Source organism: Jaculus jaculus, chromosome 4 (assembly GCF_020740685.1).
Source record: "Jaculus jaculus isolate mJacJac1 chromosome 4, mJacJac1.mat.Y.cur, whole genome shotgun sequence".
NCBI lineage: Eukaryota > Metazoa > Chordata > Mammalia > Rodentia > Dipodidae > Jaculus > Jaculus jaculus.
In genome coordinates, this window is record NC_059105.1 from 37,206,891 (window position 1) to 37,224,991 (window position 18,101).

Here is an 18,101-nt window from a genome sequence, read left to right on the forward strand (position 1 = left end):
GGTAGAAGAATTGCTATGAGTGTGAGGCTACCCTGAGACTACATAGTGAATTTCAGGTCAACCTGTTCTAAAGTGAGACCCTACCTTGAAATAAACAAATAAAAAAATAATTAGAACTGAAGTTTATATTTAATTCTACAGTCTGCCTATTGTTATACCTTACTTGTACTAGAAATCTGAACAACAAAATGAGTACTTCCAAGAATTATTTTGTTTTGTTTTTTCAAGCTGGAGTCTCACTTTAGAACAGGTTGACCTGGAATTCACTATGTAGTCTCAGGGTGGCCTTGAACTCATGGTGATCCTCCTACTTCTACCTCCCTAATGCTGGGATTAAAGGAGTATGCCACCATGTCCTGCTGCATTTTATTTTATGTTATATGTTATGTTATTTTTTAGTTTTTTGAGGTAATGTCTCACTTTAGTTCAGCCTGACTTAGAATTCACTATGTAGTCTCAGGCTGACCTTGGACTCACAGCAATCCTCCTACCTCTGCCTCCTAAGTGCTGGGATTGAAGGCATTGCTACTAGGCCTGGCTTATTACAGTAAAAATTTTCATTTGTTTATTATCTTGTTTCCCTCCCCCCACAAGGTAGGGACTCATTCTAATTCAGGCTGGCCAGGAACTCTCTCTGCAGTCTCAGGCTAGCCCTAAACTCATAGCAAATAAAGGCATGTGGTTATCTTTTTATTGAAAAGGTCTCATCTAGTACAAGCTGGCCTTGAACTATGTAGCCAAAGATGACCTTGAACTTCTGATCATTCTGCCTCCACCTCTTGAATGCTAGTATTATAGGCATCTGACATCATGCCTGGTTTTGTGTGGTGATGCAGACAGGGCTTTTCACGCTAGGCAAGCACTCTACTAACTGAGCTACATTCCTAGCCCGTTGTTTATTATTATCTTATAATAAAATTAGTTACAGTTAAAATAGTACCTAAGTCTAGGTTTTAAGGTTTTTGGTTCTAATAAAAGTTCCTTTTTTTTCTAAAGGCATTTATTATATAATTCAATTCACCATAAATTTCAGTACTTGGGAGAATGAGACAGGAGGGTTGTTGCAAGCTTGAGGCTAGTTCAGAGTACAGACTTAACAAAAAAAAAAAAAAAAATTCAATTCAAGTATCATTTAGAATAGTCTAATCTGCCAAAAATAGAATGACTTAAGTGAGTCACCACAATTATAATAAGCTATATTATACTAAGGCTTACCAAGCATTTGTAGAATAATGTTTACAAGATTATTTAAAGAAACGATATTTCTTACTCTGATATTTTATATCTTGGAAAATATCTACACTGTTAAGTATATTATTTAAACCAACAATTAAAAATGAAAACATGCAAAAGATAAATTTGATTCTACTGTACCTTAACTGTTTCCTTACTGCATACACTTGTTCTATTCCCTGTGAAACCAATTCTTGAATCTTATGTGCTACTTGAGGATGTAAACGTGAAGGCAAAGCACAGTTCTCATCTCTGACCACAGCCTCCTCTTCTTCAAGAGAAGACAAAGGAAAAGGGGATGGTGACAAAGGGAGACAGGGAGCCTCTAATTCATGATACTGATGAGCTTGCTGGGTAGGCAACTGTACATACCACCTGACAAGAGAATATTATTAAAATTACTAAAATTTAAATATCAAAATTATTTGATATTATGAGACAAAAGCAGGAATCAATAACAGGTTAATTTCATCAAGAGAAGGAATAATGTTTTATGAAAAGTCATACATGATTATGAATGGGGAATAAAAATTTTAAAATATATATATAAAAGATGGGAAGATGGGCCAGTGGATAAAGAACTTCGCAAGCCTGAGAACCTTAGTTTGGATCCCCAGCACTCACATAAATGGTGGGCAGGCATAGCAGCTCACCTGTAATCCCACCACTTGGAAGACAGAGATAAGGGCTTCCTGGGTCAAGATAGCTAGCTAGACTAGCTCAATCAATGAGTTCTGGGTTCAAGTAAGAGACCCTATCTCAGTAAATAAGGTGGAGAACTACTGAGGAGGACAATCATTTTCAACATCTGGACTCCACACACATGCACCCACATACATGTGAACATGCATACATACATGTACCACACATATATGGATGCAAATTATACACACACACACACACACACACATACATACATACACACACATATATATATGCTTAGCTCTTATACTCAAACTTTTTTGCTTGCTTGAATGTACTGTGTGTGTGGTATTATGTATATGCCCTTGCAGCATTGTGCTCACCTGAGACAGGGAGCACTCACCTGTAGTGACTGCAGCCAAACAGCAAGTGACCTGGTGTATTACTCTCCTGTCCCTTATGTGAGCCAAAGCCTCTTTACAGACACTGGAGCTTACTGTTTTGCGCAAGCTTGGGAGATTCCCTGGTCTCTTTTCTTCTCTTTATGGGACTGCCATTACAATCATGTGTAGCCATGTCCAGCTGTTTATATGGGACTTGGGGATTCGAGATCTTGTGGTTTTAGGCCCTGCAGGCTCTCATACTTGCACAGGAAGCACACTCTACTACTGAGCCATCCCTCCAGCCCCTAAATATTTTTTATAAGCTTCCACTATGTCCCTAAAGTTGATGATTATGCAGGGATTTAAGTATATATGAAAATAATATTTTAAATATGTAATTTCCTTTGTGGTGTTTTTGGATTTACAGAGTAGAGTCTCACTCTAGCTCACTGGAACTTACTATATAGTCTCAGAGTGGCCTTGAAACTCACAGTGATACTCCTACCTTGGCTGGAATTAAAGGCATGTACCACCACACCCTGCTATGTCACAGGACTTTAATTTTTTTTTTTTTTTTTGAGGCAAGCCCAACAGACTGACTTTTTTTTTTTTTTATTCAACAGTAAGAGAGAGTGAGAGACAGAACTGGTACACTAGGGCCTCCACCCATTGCAATCAAACTCCAGAAGCGTGAGCCCCCTTGTGCACTTATGCTGCCTGCTTGTGTCATTGTGCACATGGCTTACATGGTACCTGCTTACATGGTACCTGGAGAGTTGAACATGAGTCCCTAGGCTTCACAGGCAAGTGCCTTAATTGCTAAGCCATCTCTCCAGCACTAAATGATCTTTTGATCATCAAAATTATATTTGGTCATCAAAGACTGGTCTCAAACTACATTTCTGTGATACACATTACCACCTTTTAACCATAGCAGGCTATCATTCAGTCTATTAAAATTGAGCTAGCTGGGCCGGGCATGGTAATGCGCGCCTTTGATCCCAGCACTGGGAGGCAGAGGTAGGTGGACTGCTGTGAGTTTGAGGCCAGCCTGAGACTACACAGTTAATTCCAGGTCAGCTTGGGCCACAGCAAGACACTACCTCGTAAAAAACAAAACAACAACAACAAAAAAAATTGAGCTACATGGGAAAAGCTTCCTTCACAGGAGCCTAGCTTCACCTAGAGAGCATTCCCAGCTCTTTTGGCCCAATGAGCAAGAGAATGAACTAAAATGTGAATACATGTCTCTCATAGCAGTGCAAGAAACAGATGCTAGGGAATTAAATTTGTCTGATACATACTTATTATTATTACTTTTTGTTTGTTTGTTCTTCAAGGTAGGGTTTCACTCTAGCTCAGACTGACTTGGAATTCACTATGTAGTCTCAGGGTGGCCTTGAATTCATGGCGATCCTTCTGCCTCTGCCTCCCAAGTTCTGGGATTAAAGGCATGTGCCACCATGCCCAGTGGTAGATACTATTTTAATTGATATTTTTGTACAAACTTTAAAATTATTTGTTAAGGGCTGGAGAGATAGCTTAGCGGTTAAGGTGATTGCCTGCAAAGCCTAAGGACCTAGGTTTGATTCCCCAGGGCCCACATAAAGTCAGATGCTCAAGGTGGCACATGTGTCTGGAGTTCATTTGCAATGGCTGAAGGCCCTGGTGTACCCATTCTCTTTCTCTGTATCTTTCTCTCTCTCTCTCAAATAAATAAGTAAAAATATTTTAAATATATATTTGTTAAAAATTTGTTTGTCTAGCTGGGCGTGGTGGTACATGCCCTTAGTCCCAGCACTTGGGAGGCAGAGGCAGGAGGATCGCCATGAGTTCAAGGCCACCCTGAGACTACATAGTGAATTCCAGGTCAGCCTAGGCTAGAGTGAAACCCTACTTAAAAAAAAAAAACTACAAAAAAACAAACAAACAAAAAATTATTTGTCTGCATCCACTAATAGACAGGGAATAGTTTGCAGCTCTTCTGGTTTTTACCAGGATGCAAAAGTAAAGAATCCCTGTGCTTTTTTCCCATCTTTGTGATGGCCCCCATTGAATTGGGGAGTATGATAATATGGTCAGAAAGTTGTACTTAAGTTGGAAAAAGTGTTAATGTTCTCTCCTTGTTCACACAACATCAGTAATTTTTTGTTTGTTTGTTTGATTTTGTTTTTTCGAGGTAGGGTCTCACTCTAGCTCAGGCTGACTTGGAATTAACTATGTAGTCTCAGACTGGCCTTGAATTCATGGTGATCTTCCTACCTCTGCCTCCCAAGTGTTGGGATTAAAGGCGTGTGCCACCATGTCTGGCCAATGTCAGTAATTTGGATATGTTGCCTGTCATCATAGCTGGCTGCTGCTTGCTGTCCATACAACACCAGGACTAGACGAATGGGACTGATGATGTCACCTTGAGCTTTTATTTTGACTGATTTATTTGGAGCATAGGCATTGTGTTTTTAAGAAAAAGGTCACGTAGGTTGTCTAAAAATAAAAGTGCATTTAAACTCAAAATTATTTGTGTGTGTGGAGGACAGTATAACTAAGAGTACTGCTTTTCTACTTCCACTTTGTTTGAGATAGGGTCTGTCTTATTGTTGTTTACCCTTGGGAAAGCCAGACTAGCTGGCCCATGAGCACTGGGATTCTTCTGGCTCTATCTCTATTATCATAAGCATGTTGGAATTATAGATGTATGTGCCATTGGGCCCATCTGGCTTTATATAGGTGCTAAGCATCTGAACTCTGTTCCATAGGCTTGCAGACCAATCCCCAAACTGTTTTTGTTTGTTTGTTTGTTTGTTTGTTTTGCTCTGCTTTTTGTTTTGGTGCTAGGTATTGAACTTTGGGAAGAGTCCTACCACTGAGCCACATAGCCAACCTTTGGTACTTCTTATAACTGATATTAAATAAAATAAAGCCTAATTAAAAGTTATACTCAATGGCCTCAAAACTGAATGACCTAATTATTGACTAAATTCATTTTTCATACATGTAAGATGTTTAAAATATTTATTATGTAGTAATAAACTCCTTACCTGGACTGATATAAAAAGGAAAGAAAGAAAGAATAGTTCTTTCTATTTAAAACCTGAAGCATAAAAATGGAATTTTATTTAGGCATGGAATTAACTTCTGGTTATCATAGTAACCAAACAGGGGTTAAAGAGGTAAGAATTTGATGCCCTATATTTCTCTGGTTAGAATTATCTATAATCTCCAGCTAATAAATTCTGTAACATGTACAACAGCAAAAGAAAAAAAAAAGAGATGCTAGGGAGGTGTCTCCCTAACAAAACTATATCAATGAAATACTGGGAAATTATAATTTTAAAAAAAACATATTTGAAATGAAGCTAATCAGAAAATAAAAGAATCACAGAAATGTCATACCGAAGAACACCACCGGCATCGACCAAGTTCTTCTTTAGCAGGTTGAAGGCCTTCTCTTGTTCCATCCTGATTATTTTCTTGTCAATTTTGGGATCTATAGGTACTCTATATTCAGGAAACTTCTGTACCTTTTTAATGTAAATCCTTTATACAAGGATAAAAAAGAAATTATTGACTATAATAATTTTTTCCTGGCCTCAGACTCATAGCAATCTTCCTATCTCTGGAGGCCAGACTGGGACTCCAGAGTGAGTTCCAGGTCAGCCTGGGCCAGAGTGAGACCCTACTTTGAAAATAACAAAACATAAACATTTAAAAAATAAAATAAATAATACAAATTTCTTGGCACCATTCCAAGCATCCCATGAGATTTTAGTACCTGTGGTAGTTTGAAAGCAGAATGACTCCCATAGTCTCATGTGTTTGAATACTTAATCCTCACCTGGTGGAGCTGTTTGGGAAAATTGTAAAACCTTAGAATATGGCACCTTAACTGAGGAAGTATGACAGGGGGGCAGGGCTATGAGGTGTTACAGCACAGCCCAAGCTTGCCATTCTTTCTCTGTACTTCCTCCCTGCCATGACAGACATTGAAATTGTAATTTTCAGCCAGGCTTGGTGGTGCATGCTTTAATCCTAGCACTTGGAAGGCAGAAGTAGAAGGATCATTGTGAGTTTGAGACCAGCATGAAACTACTTGTGAATTCCAGGTCAGCCTAGACAAGAGATCCTACCACAAACAAACAAACATTGTAATTTTCTTCCTTACGCACGCCTTTAATTCCAGCACTTGGGAGGCAAAGGTAGGAGGATTGCCATGAGTTCGAGGCCACCCTGAGACTCCATAGTGAATTCCAGGTCAGCTTGGGCTAGAGTGAGAGCCTACCTTGAAAAACCAAAAAAAAAAAAAAAAAAAAAGAAAGAAAGTAACTGGTACGCTATCCAAACCCAGGTGAGATGGCACTTTCCTTCCTGCTATGAATTAACATTCCTCTTCCAACAGCTGGATAGCACATCTACATTTCAAACTTTAATGTTCCCTCATAGTTTCTTATTTCCTGATCCATTCCAGCACTATTTTCAGTTGTTGTTTTGGTTCTCTGAGGTAGTGTCTCACTGTAGCCCAGGCTGACCTAGAACTTCCTCTGTAGTCCCAGGCTAAACTCAGTGATCCTCCTCCTACCTCCTACCTCCGCCTCCCAAGTGCTGGGATTAAAGGCGACTATACCTGGCTCTGGGATTTTAATTTTTTTTTTTTTTTTTTTTTACTGTGAAACATCACTTATTTCATGCTGGCCTGATACTTGACACTGACTTCTCTAAAATAAACAGCATCATGGGTGTGCCAGGGCTTCCAGCCACTGCTGACGAATTCCAGATGCGTGCACTCCCTTGTGCATCTGGCTAACATGGGTCCTGGGGAATCGAGCCTTGAACCGGGGTCCTTAGGCTTCACAGGCAAGCGCTTAACCACTAAGCCATCTCTCCAGCCCTCCCTTTGGCTTTTGATGCATGGTTTCATACTAGCTTAGACAGACCTGGAACTCACTCTGTAGCCCAAACTGGCCTTAAACTCCCAGTGATACTTCTACTTTACTTAGCCTCATGAGTGCTAAGGCTACAGGCATAAGCCACCATATCTGGCTAACTGCCTAGGCCTTTTTTTTTTTTTTTTTTTTTTTTAAGGTAGAGTCTAGCCCAGGCTGACCTAGAATTTACTATGTAGTTTTAGGGTAGCCTTGAACTCATGGTGATTCTCCTACCTCTACCTCAGCATGCCTAGGATTTTAAGTACAATTTTATTCCTCTTTTGATGTTCCTCCTTTTATGGCACCTAAAGTGGTTTCTGAGTATAGAGTAAATACTTAAGGACTTATAACCAGGTATGGTGATACATACCTGTAATTTCAGCACTTGGGAAGATAAGGGAGCAGGATCGAAAGTTTGAGGCTAGCATAGACTATACAGCAAGACTGTCTCAAACAAACAAATAAGAGGTACTTAGAGGATAAAGACTAAATTAATTATTCATACAGACAGGCCTATATCCACTTTATACTTAAAGCTTTTAGGTTGCTTATATTAAAAGGCAACTGTAAGTTTTGTCTCATGGTCAGGCTTATTGTATGTTTTGAATCAGGGTCTGATACTCTAGTTTACTACATAGCCAGTACTGGTCTTGAACATCTAATTCTGCTTCCATTTCCTAGGTGCTGGGATTTTAGGCCTGTACCACCATCATATTTTTAATACTTTAAAAAATATTTCTTTTGGCAAGAAAAACAACAAAAAATTGTCATTCAAATAGCTATGACTTGAATAAATTGTGTACAGTAAGAGAGCAATGAAATGATTTTAAAAACCAAAAATCTGCCAGGCGTGGTGGTGCATACCTTTAATCCCAGCACTCGGGAGGTGGAGGTAGGAGGATCACCATGAGTTTAAGGCTACCTGAGACTACATAGCCATTATATTCTGCTTATATATTTTTATGCAATGCTAAGAATTGTGTATTTCAGACAAGTAATATACTACTGAGCTACATCCCCAACTCCAGCCCTTGCTCACAATACCTTTACTTTTTCTTTTAATTCACTAATTGTGAACACTTTCAGTATCTGAGAAAAGAATATTAATACAGGATATTATAAAAATCTTTCAGCCGGGCGTGGTGGTGCACGCCTTTAATCTCAGTATTTGAGAGGCAGAGGTAGGAAGATCACCGTGAGTTTGAGGCCACCCTGAGACTCCACAGTGAATTAGAGGTCAGCCTTGGCTAGAGTGAAACCCTACCTTGAAAATCAACAAAAACAAACCAACAAAATCTTTTACACTCAGCATGGTGGTTCACACCTTTAATCCCAGCACTCCTGAGAAGAAAGAGCTCTGTGAATATGAGGCCAGTTTGGGACTGCAGAGTGAGTTCCTGATCAGTCTAGGCTAGTGTGAAACCCAATCTCAAAAAAATCAAAATAATAATGATAATAAAAACCAAAAAGAAGACTTTTCATAATTCATAGAGCTGCAAGTTCAGGATTAATACTATAACTATAAATGTAATATTGACATACTCGTTAGAAAGGAAGGATGCTCATGTTATATGGACCAATTTGGAGATGTACTAGGAATGAAAGAAAGCAAAGTGTATGGTAGTACATGTCACTCATTAACACTAGTATGTTATAGATCTGGGCAATAATCACTACCAGTTTTCAGATTAGAAATAAGTCAAAGTAAATTCATAGCAGTAGAAAAAAAGATTATTACCTAACTTTAGAGAAAGAAAATATGAGTTTCACTGAAATTTTTAAAAACACTCATGAGGATAGAGGAGGATCCATAAGGATATATGGAATTATTTCTGAAAGACAACTCAAGAAACTGGTAAGACCTTAATGATGGACATAGGGAGCAGGAGTGAAATAAAAACATCAGAATTCACTGTATATAGTTTACTATGGTTTAAGTTAATAAAACCTCTAAAATTTGTTATTCAAAAATAAGAATTTAATGAAAATCAAATAAAATGAAATAATGAAATAAAGCTTACCTGGCTGGACAAGTGGCTTTGTAGAGATGACAAGACCTGCTTTCCTGCTCACTGATTTTTTTTAACTGGAAACCTTTTCTCCTTGGCCCATACTGACACTCCATTACCACAGCTCTACTCCCTGTGGACCAAAACCAACTAATGATATGAATTCAAGTGTCTCTCGAGTCTAGATAGTAGATTAATGCTAATGCCAAAATCTACACTTTTAAATATTTATTTCACAGCAAGAGGGAGGAGAGAGAGACAGAGATAGAATGGGCATGCCATGGTTACTCCTGCTGCAAAAGAACTCTAGATACATGAACCATTTTGTGCATCTGACATTACATAAGCACTGGGGAACTGACTCTAGGTCATCAGTCTTTGCAAGCAAGTGCCTTTATCTACTTAGCCACCTCTCCAGCCCAATATATATATATATACTCTTTAAAAATTTTTATTTATACGTGGGTGTGGTGGTGCACGCCTTTAATTCTAGCACTCGGGAGGCAGAGGTAGGAGGATTGCCATGAGTTTGAGGCCACCCTGAGACTACAGAGTGAATTCCAGATGAGCCAGAGCTAGAGTGAGACCCTACCTTGAAATTCCAAACCAAACCAAATCAAACCAAACCAAAAACAACAAAAACAACAAAAAACCCAAATAATATTTACTTATTTATATTTTTAGAGAGAGAGAGAGAGAGAGAGAGAGAGAGAGAGAGAGAGAGAGAGAGAGAGAATTGGCATGCTGGGGCCTCAGCCACTGAAATTGAACTCCAGACACTTGTGCCACCTAGTGGGCATGTGCAAGCTTACACTTGCTTCACCTTTCTGCATCTGCTTAAGTGGGATCTAGAGAGTCAAATATGAGTTCTTAGGTTTTGCAGACAAGCTCCTTAACTGATAAGCCATCTCTCCAGCCCATATTTATTTTTTTTTTATTTACTTATTTGGGAGGCAGTGAGAGAGAAAAAAAAAGCAGATAAAGAGAATGGGTATGCCAGGGCTTCTGGCCACTGCAAACTAACACCAAATGCCTGTGCCATCTTGTGTATCTAGCTTATGTGGCTAATAGGGAATTGATCTTGGGTTCTTTAGCTTTGCAGGCAAGCACCTTAAGCACTAAACCATCTACCCAGCCCCCAAAATGTACACTCTTAATTGTACATGTTTTGGTTTTTCGAGGTAGGGTCTCACTCTAGCCCAGGCTGACCTGGAATTCACTATGGGTGGCCTCGAACTCACGGAGATCCTCTATCTCTGCCTCCCGAGTGCCAAATATGTTTTATTAAAGATGTACAAACAAATAAATTTAAAAGTTTATTGTAAAGTTTACCAGATATACCACAATGGTAAGGAAATTAGCAAATATCACATTCACTGAATGTCTATTAATACTGGGGGATGTAAGATTTATTTATTTATTTATTTATTTTTGAGGTAGGGTCTCACACTAGCCCAGGCTGACCTAGCATTTACTATGTAGTCTCAGAGTGGCCTTAAACTCACAACTATCCTCCCATTTCTGCCTCTTGAGTGCTGGGATTAAAGGTGTGTGCATCTGGTGTTAGGTAGGCACTGGGGAATCGATCCTGAATCATTACACTTTGCAGGCAAACACCTTAGCTACTAAGCCATCTCTCCAATCTCCCCAAACTCTTTTTAAAAAATTAAAGATGAGAAATCAAGCTGGAGCTGAGCTGGAAACCTTCCTCCTGTTGACTAGCTGTCAGAAAGCTGGAAAGAACTATGCTGCATGCAGCCTTTTTTGGGGAGAGAGTTATCAAAGGTGTTGAATAGCAATGGACTAAATAAGCCTTAAGTTTGGCCAGCCAGGTCAAATGTCCCAACTGGTGTAATAGTGGCATGTCTGTTATGGGGGAAACAAACTGCTTGCTAATTGGACTAATGGTCCAATCCACAGGAGGGAATACATGCCTGATTCTGAAAACCTTAGTCAAAAGCTATGGCTGGGGAGATCATGGGCCCTATCAGAGTAATACCTACTGTCATCTGGCTAAATGCATATGTTATTCCCTACCAAACTGGCCTATAAGTACTTTTCTTAATGTTTATACACATATATTAATACTACTCTCACTTTTGGTTAGAGAACCTTCTCTTTTTAGATGGTAGTGACCATTGGGGTGACTCAAAAGTCACCATAGTGCTGATAAGTGACAGAAGAGTATTCAGAACTATGTCAGGCATCTCTATCACACCCTCCAAGGCTCAGGGTCTCTTGCAGAAGAGGCATAGGAAAGAATGTAAGAGCCAAAGGAAAGGTAGAACTGCTTACAATACAATCTTCCAGGCACAAAATGGCCTTGATATTTGTGACCTCACAATCTGACACTACTAAAGCCATTGGTTATATTTACTATAAGTTTACTTTTTAGTTTAATATGTATTTTCATCTTTTAATATTCAGTTATCATGTACCAAAACAAAAATGTCATTATCCTAGTGAAGGACTACAGATGCTGAAGAGTCTTTTAAAATTAGGCATAAGAGGGCTGGAGAGATGGCTTAGCGGTTAAGCGCTTGCCTGTGAAGCCTAAGGACCCCGGTTCGAGGCTCGGTTCCCCAGGTCCCACGTTAGCCAGATGCACAAGGGGGTGCATGCGTCTGGAGTTCGTTTGCAGAGGCTGGAAGCCCTGGCGCACCCATTCTCTCTCTCCCTCTATCTGTCTTTCTCTCTGTGTCACTAATAAATAAATAAAAATTAAAAAAAAAATTAGGCATAAGAACAGTACCTGCATTGACAAATGGGATTCCATCATATGGCACATACTGGGATTTCCACATCAAGCGTGTAGCAGGCTTGGCTGGACTTGGAGATTGGCGGGTCCCCCAAACACTCTGTGTCTGCTGCTTGTGGAAAGTTAGGATACTTTCCAATTCAGTCTCACTTACACAGTAGCCACGGTATGAATCTCCAATTTTCTGTATATGGTAGAAATGAAATAATGAAATTATTGACAAATGTGTTTCACTGAACAAGAAATTTAATGATAGTTGTTCAAGATGACTCATCAGGTTTCACAAAATAAAGATGAATTTTGTTACTACCCTAGCCCACTGTGCTCTTAAAGGACCCTCAATGAACTTGTCTTTTTCTATTAAAGTACGGGAAAAAAGAAATTCATTTCTTCAGATCACTGGTCTATGTGACCAGTGAGTGGTATCTGTCCTAATTCAACTATTATTATCAAACACATATTTTCTAGGTATTTGTAAGGGAAGATGACAAACTGACTGTCACAGTATCAGAATCTTGTTTCAGAGAATAATCTTTAGAGAGAAATGCTTAAAGAACATGTTTTTCTTTCTGTCTATCTCTTTTGATTTCTCCCTCCTTTCCTTCCTCCCTCTCTCCCCCTCTCTCTAAGATAAATTTTAAAAAAGAGGCTGGAGTAGGCTGGGCATGGTGGCACACGCCTTTAATTCCAGCACTTGGAAGGCAGAGGTAGGAGGATTGCCATGAGTTCGAGACCACCATGAGACTACACAGTTAATTCCAGGTCAGCCTGGACGAGAGTGAGACCCTACCTCGAAAAAAAAAAGGGGGGGGGGCAGGAGGCTGGAAGCTGGGCATGGTGGCACATGTCTTTAATCCAAGCACTTGGAAGGCAGAGGTAGGAGGATCACCATGAGTTCAAGCCACTCTGGGACTACATAGTGAATTCCAGGTCAGCCTGGACCAGAGTGAGACCTACCTCAAAAAAACCCCAAACCAATACTTTCCAGTGAGTTGTTGGCCAGGGAAGCCCCTGATGCCCCCAAATCATTACAGGCCATTGCCGAGGCCCTTGGCTTCCCACCAGGAATAAATGGTAAGACCCTATTGCTGAAGACTCCACATACTTGGGCTGCAAGGCCACTGAGAAATCCTGCTGGAACTGAGCTGAAAACCTCCTCCATATAGACCAGCTGGCAGAAAGCTGGAAGAAGCCATTCTACATGTAGTTCAATGGGAGAAAGAGAAATCACCAGTGAAGATACTCAACAGTGGACACTGTAAACCTTATATTTGGCCAGTCAGGCCAAATGAGCCAATGGGTGCAATAGTGGCATGTCTGTCATGGTGGAAACCAACTTCCCTCTAATTGGACTGGAGGCTTACTCCATGGGAGGGAATACATCCCTGATATTGAAAACTTAAAACAGGAGTAGTCATGAGCCCTAGGGGTGTAACATCTGCTGCTGTCTGGCTAAATGTATATACTGTGCTTATCAAACTGCCCAGTAAACACTTCTCTTAATGTTGATACCCTTATATTAATGCTACTCTCACTTTTGGTAGAGAATCTTCTCTTTTCAGATGGCAGTGACCTTGGGATGACTCAAAAGGCATCATGGTACTGGAAAGAAGTGACAGGAGTGCTCAGTACTGCAATATCTCTATCACACCTTCCAAGGCTCAGGGTCTATTGCAGAAGAGGTGGCGGAAAGAATGTAAAAGCCAAAGGGTAGGGCTCCTTACAACGTGCTCCCCCCAGACACAAAATGGCCTGGATATCCATGACCTCACAGTGCTTGACACTACCTACACAAGAATATCATAAGAGGAGGAAAAGATCATGATATCAAAATAAAAGAAAGACTGATTGAGATGGGGAGGGAATATGATGGAGAATGGAGTTCCAAAGGGGAAAGTGAGGGAGGAAGGGAATTACCATGGGATATTTTTTATAATCATCTAAGTTGTTAATAAAAAAAATTTTGAGGGCTGGAGAGATGGCTTAGCGGTTAAGCGCTTGCCTGTGAAGCCTAAGGACCCCGGTTCGAGGCTCGGTTCCCCAGGTCCCACGTTAGCCAGATGCACAAGGGGGCGCACGCGTCTGGAGTTCGTTTGCAGAGGCTGGAAGCCCTGGCGCGCCCATTCTCTCTCTCTCCCTCTATCTGTCTTTCTCTCTGTGTCTGTTGCTCTCAAATAAAAAAAAAAAAAAAATTTTGAAGAGAAAAAAAACCCAAAACCAAATAAATAAATAAAAATTTTTAAAAAATAATAAAAAGTGGCTGGAATATGATGGAGACTGGAGTTTTGAAGAGGAAAGTGTAGAGGAAGGGAATTATCATTGTTTATTGTCTATAATTGTGGAACCTGTCAATAAAAATAAATAAGCCAGGTGTGGCGGCACATGCCTTTAATCCCAGCACTCAGGTGGCAGAGGTGGGAGAATTGCCCGAGTTTGAGGCCACTCTGAGACTACAGAGTGAATTTCAGGTCAGCTTGGGTTGAAGCGAGACCCTACCTCAAAAAAAATGTCTTTAATCCCAGCACTCGGGAGGGAGAGGTAGGAGGATCACCATGAGTTCGAGGCCACCCTGAGACGACAATTCCAAGCCAGCCTGGGTTAGAGTGAAACTCTACCTCAAAAAACCAAACAAGTAAATAAATGCCACCACCAATGGTTGGGGATATAGATCAGTGATAGAATGCTTGACTAGCATGTACCACATCATGATTGGGTGGTGAGGTTCAATTCCTAGCATGAGAAGATGGAGGGGGGAAGAGAAGAAAAGAGAAAAAAAGAAAGTAAATGAATTTATTAAGTGGGATTTGAAGAACAGCTAGAAATGTTAAGTATAAGGAAAAAAATAGCTGGGCATGGTGGTACATACCTTCAATCTCAGCACTGGGGAAGCTGAGGGTAGGAAGATCACAGTGAGTTTGAGAGCAGCCTGAGGCCAAGCAACTTAAAGAGTAAGTTCTAGGTCAACCTGTGTTAGAGTGAGATTCTATCTCAAAGTAACAAAAAAGGTTGAGGGGCTGGAGAGATGACTTAGCAGTTAAAGCATTAGCCTGTGAAGCCTCAGGACCCATATTTAACTCTCCAGATCCCTTGTAAGCCAGATGCACAAAGGTGAGGCAAGAGCAAAGTCGCACATGCCAGCTAGGTGGTACACGCATCTAGAGTCAATTTTCATGGCTGAGGCCCTGGTACTTGCTCACAAAGGTTGCTGGCCAGGGATTTAATTCCTCAGTACCCATGTAAAGGCAAATGCAAGGGGTGGCACATGCATCTGGAGTTCATTTACAGCCACAAGATGCCCTGGAGCACCCATTCTCTATTTCTTTGTATCTCTTGTGTGACTTGGAAATAAATAAAAGTATTTTTAAAAAAGAAAAGCAAGGGCTAGAGAGATGGCTTAGCAGTTAAGGCATGCTTGCTTGCAAAATCTTAAGGACTCAGGTTTGACTCCCCAGAACCCATAGAAACAAGATGCATGCACATGGTGGCACATGCACCTGGAGATCATTTGCAGAGGCTGCAGGCCCTGGTGTACCCATTCTCTCACTCACTCTCTCTCTCAGTAAATAATAAAAATAAAATAAAAAATAAAGTAATAATAAGAAGAAGAAAGAGCTAGGCTTGGTAGCATGCGCCTTTAATCCCAGCACTTGGGAGCCAGAGGTAGGAGGATCGCTATTGAGTTCAAGGCAACACTGAGACTACACAGAGAATCCCAGGTCAGCCTGGATTATAGCAAGATATTACCTAAAAAAAACAAGAAAGAAAGAAAGAAAGAAAGAAAGAAAGAAAGAAAGAAAGAAAGAAAGAAAGAAAGAAAGAAAGAGAGAAAGAGAGGGAGGGAGGAAGGAAGGAAGGAAGGAAGGAAGGAAGGAAGGAAGAGCTGGGCATGGTGGTGCACACCTTTAATCCCAGCACTCAGGAGGTAGAGGTAGGAGGATAGCTGTGAGTTCAAGGCCACTTTGAGACTCCATAGTGAATTCCAGGTCAGCCTGAGCTACAGTGAGACCCTACCTTGAAAAACAACAACAAAAAGATAGAAAACAAAGAGGGAAGAAAATAAAAAGACAAGATAGATATGTAGGAACTAGGAATGAAAATAAGTGAAGGGGGCTAGAGAGATAGCAAAGTGGTTAAGGTGCTTGTCTACAAAGCAAAAGAACCCTGGTTCAATTCCCCAGGACCCATGTAAGCCAGATGTACAAGGTGGCACATACATATGGAGGTTGTCTGCAATGGCCAAAGGGTCTGGTGCACCTATTCTCTCTTTTATCTGCCTCTCTCTCAAATAAGTTGAAAAAAAAATAAATGAATGAATAAGTGGGCTAGAGAGATGGTTTAGTGGTTAAGGAGTTTACCTGCAAAGCCTAAGAACCCCAGTTAGATTCCCCAGGACCCATGTAAAGCCAGATGCACAAAGTGGTGCATGCGTCTGGAGTTTCTTTATAGTGCTGGAGGGCCTGGCATGCCCATTCTCCCATTCTCTTTCTCTGTATATGGCACACGCTTTCTCTCTTTCTCTCTCTAAAATAATGAATAAGTAAATAAAATGTTGTGTTTTTTTTTTAAGTGAGCAGTGTAAATGGACTCCAGATTAATGCACCACTTTGTGCATCTGGCTTTATGTGGGTACTGGGGAATCTAACTGGGGTTCTTAGGCTTTGCAGGCATAATCTTAAGCTCTAAGCTCTATCTCCAGCCCTGGTTCTACTTTCTACAAATACTGTACCCCCTGCCTGGTACTTAAAACCTAGTCAAAAGCATATGGCAGGGAGGTCATGAGCCCTAGAGGAGTAACACCTGTTGTTGTCTGGTCAAATGCATATGTTATGCCCACTAAACTGTCCTCTAAGCACTTTTTAGTGCTTATATCCTTAAATGAATGTCATTCTCACTTTTGGTTAGAGTAGCTTCTCTTTTTTGATTGATGGTGACCACCGGGGTGATTCAAAAGTCACCATAGTGCTGAGAAGCAACAGAGGAGTGTTCAGAACGAAGTGAGACATCTCTATCACATCTTCCAAGGCTCAGGGTCCATTGCAGAAGATGGGTCAAAAAAAATGTAAGAGCCAAAGAAAGGAAGGGTAGGACTGTTTACAATGCACTCTTCCAGACACAAAATGGCCTGGATATTTGTGACCTCACAGTGCTTGACACTACCTACACAAGACCTTTGTAACAGGAGGAATAATGATGACATCAAAATAGAAAAGAGGGTCTTGAGAGATGGCTTAGTAGTTAAGGCACTTGCCTGAAAAACCTAACAACTTGGTTTAGTTTCCCAGTATCCATGTAAAGCCAAATGTACAAGGTGGCCCATGCATCTGGAGTTCATTTGCAGCAGTGAGAGTCCTTGGTGCACTGATTCTATCTGTCTCTATCTGTCTCTGCTTGTAAATACATAAATAAAAATACTTTAAAGAAACAGGAGATCTAGTCAGGTGTGGTGCCGCACATCTTTAATCCCAGAATTCCGAACACAGAGGCAGGAGGATCGCCATGAGTTCTAGGCCACTATAAGACTACAAAGTGAATTCCAGGTCAGCCTGAGCTACAGTGAGACTCTACCTCCAAATACCAAAAAAAGAGAAAGAAAGAAAGAAAGAAAGAAAGAAAGAAAGAAAGAAAGAAAGAAAGAAAGAAAGGAGGGAGGGAGGGAGGGAGGGAGGGAGGGAGGGAGGGAGGGAGGGAGGGAGGGAGGAAGGAAGGAGAGAGAAGAAAGGAAGAAAGAAAGAAAGAAAGAGGAGAGACTAATTGTAAAGAAGAAAGGATTCAATGGGATGGTAGGTGGGAATTATCATGGTTTAAGTTGATACTTATGGAAGTTGCTAATAAAAAGTTTAGAACAGAGCAGGGTGTGCTGGCGTACACCTTTAATCCCAGCATTCAGGAGGCAGAGGTAGGAGGGTTAGGAGGATCACTGTGAGTTGGAGGGCACCCTGAGACATAGTGAATTCCAGGTCAGCCTGGACTAGAATAAAACGCCACCTCAAAAAACAAACAAACAAAAGAAACTGTAAAACAAAAGAAGGTAGGTGTCAGGTGTGGTGGTATATGCCTGAGATGCCAGCTCTTGTGAGGCTAAGGCAGGAGATTGAGCCAAAGTCAGAGCTAGTCTGGGATACAAAATGAGTATAGGACCAACACAGGGCTTTTA

The 18,101-nt window shown here is 40.6% G+C and overlaps 1 protein-coding gene and 1 non-coding gene across 7 annotated transcripts in view; one reads left to right on the forward strand and one right to left on the reverse strand.

Moving 5' to 3' along the window:
• Carf (calcium responsive transcription factor) overlaps positions 1–18,101 on the reverse strand; it is a 63,358-nt gene that overhangs the window by 16,307 nt on the left and 28,950 nt on the right. For all 6 annotated transcript variants that reach the window (XM_045148477.1, XM_045148478.1, XM_045148480.1 and 3 more), the window contains 4 exons: positions 11,942–12,131; positions 9,202–9,322; positions 5,652–5,795; positions 1,375–1,608 (listed from right to left, as the gene is read on the reverse strand). In XM_045148477.1, coding sequence (XP_045004412.1) covers positions 1,375–1,608; positions 5,652–5,795; positions 9,202–9,322; positions 11,942–12,131 — 689 coding nt within the window. The remainder of the gene's footprint in view (positions 1–1,374; positions 1,609–5,651; positions 5,796–9,201; positions 9,323–11,941; positions 12,132–18,101) is intronic.
• LOC123460508 lies at positions 4,204–4,330 on the forward strand. The gene has a single exon (XR_006637057.1). It is a non-coding gene; the product is annotated as a small nucleolar RNA SNORA31 (small nucleolar RNA).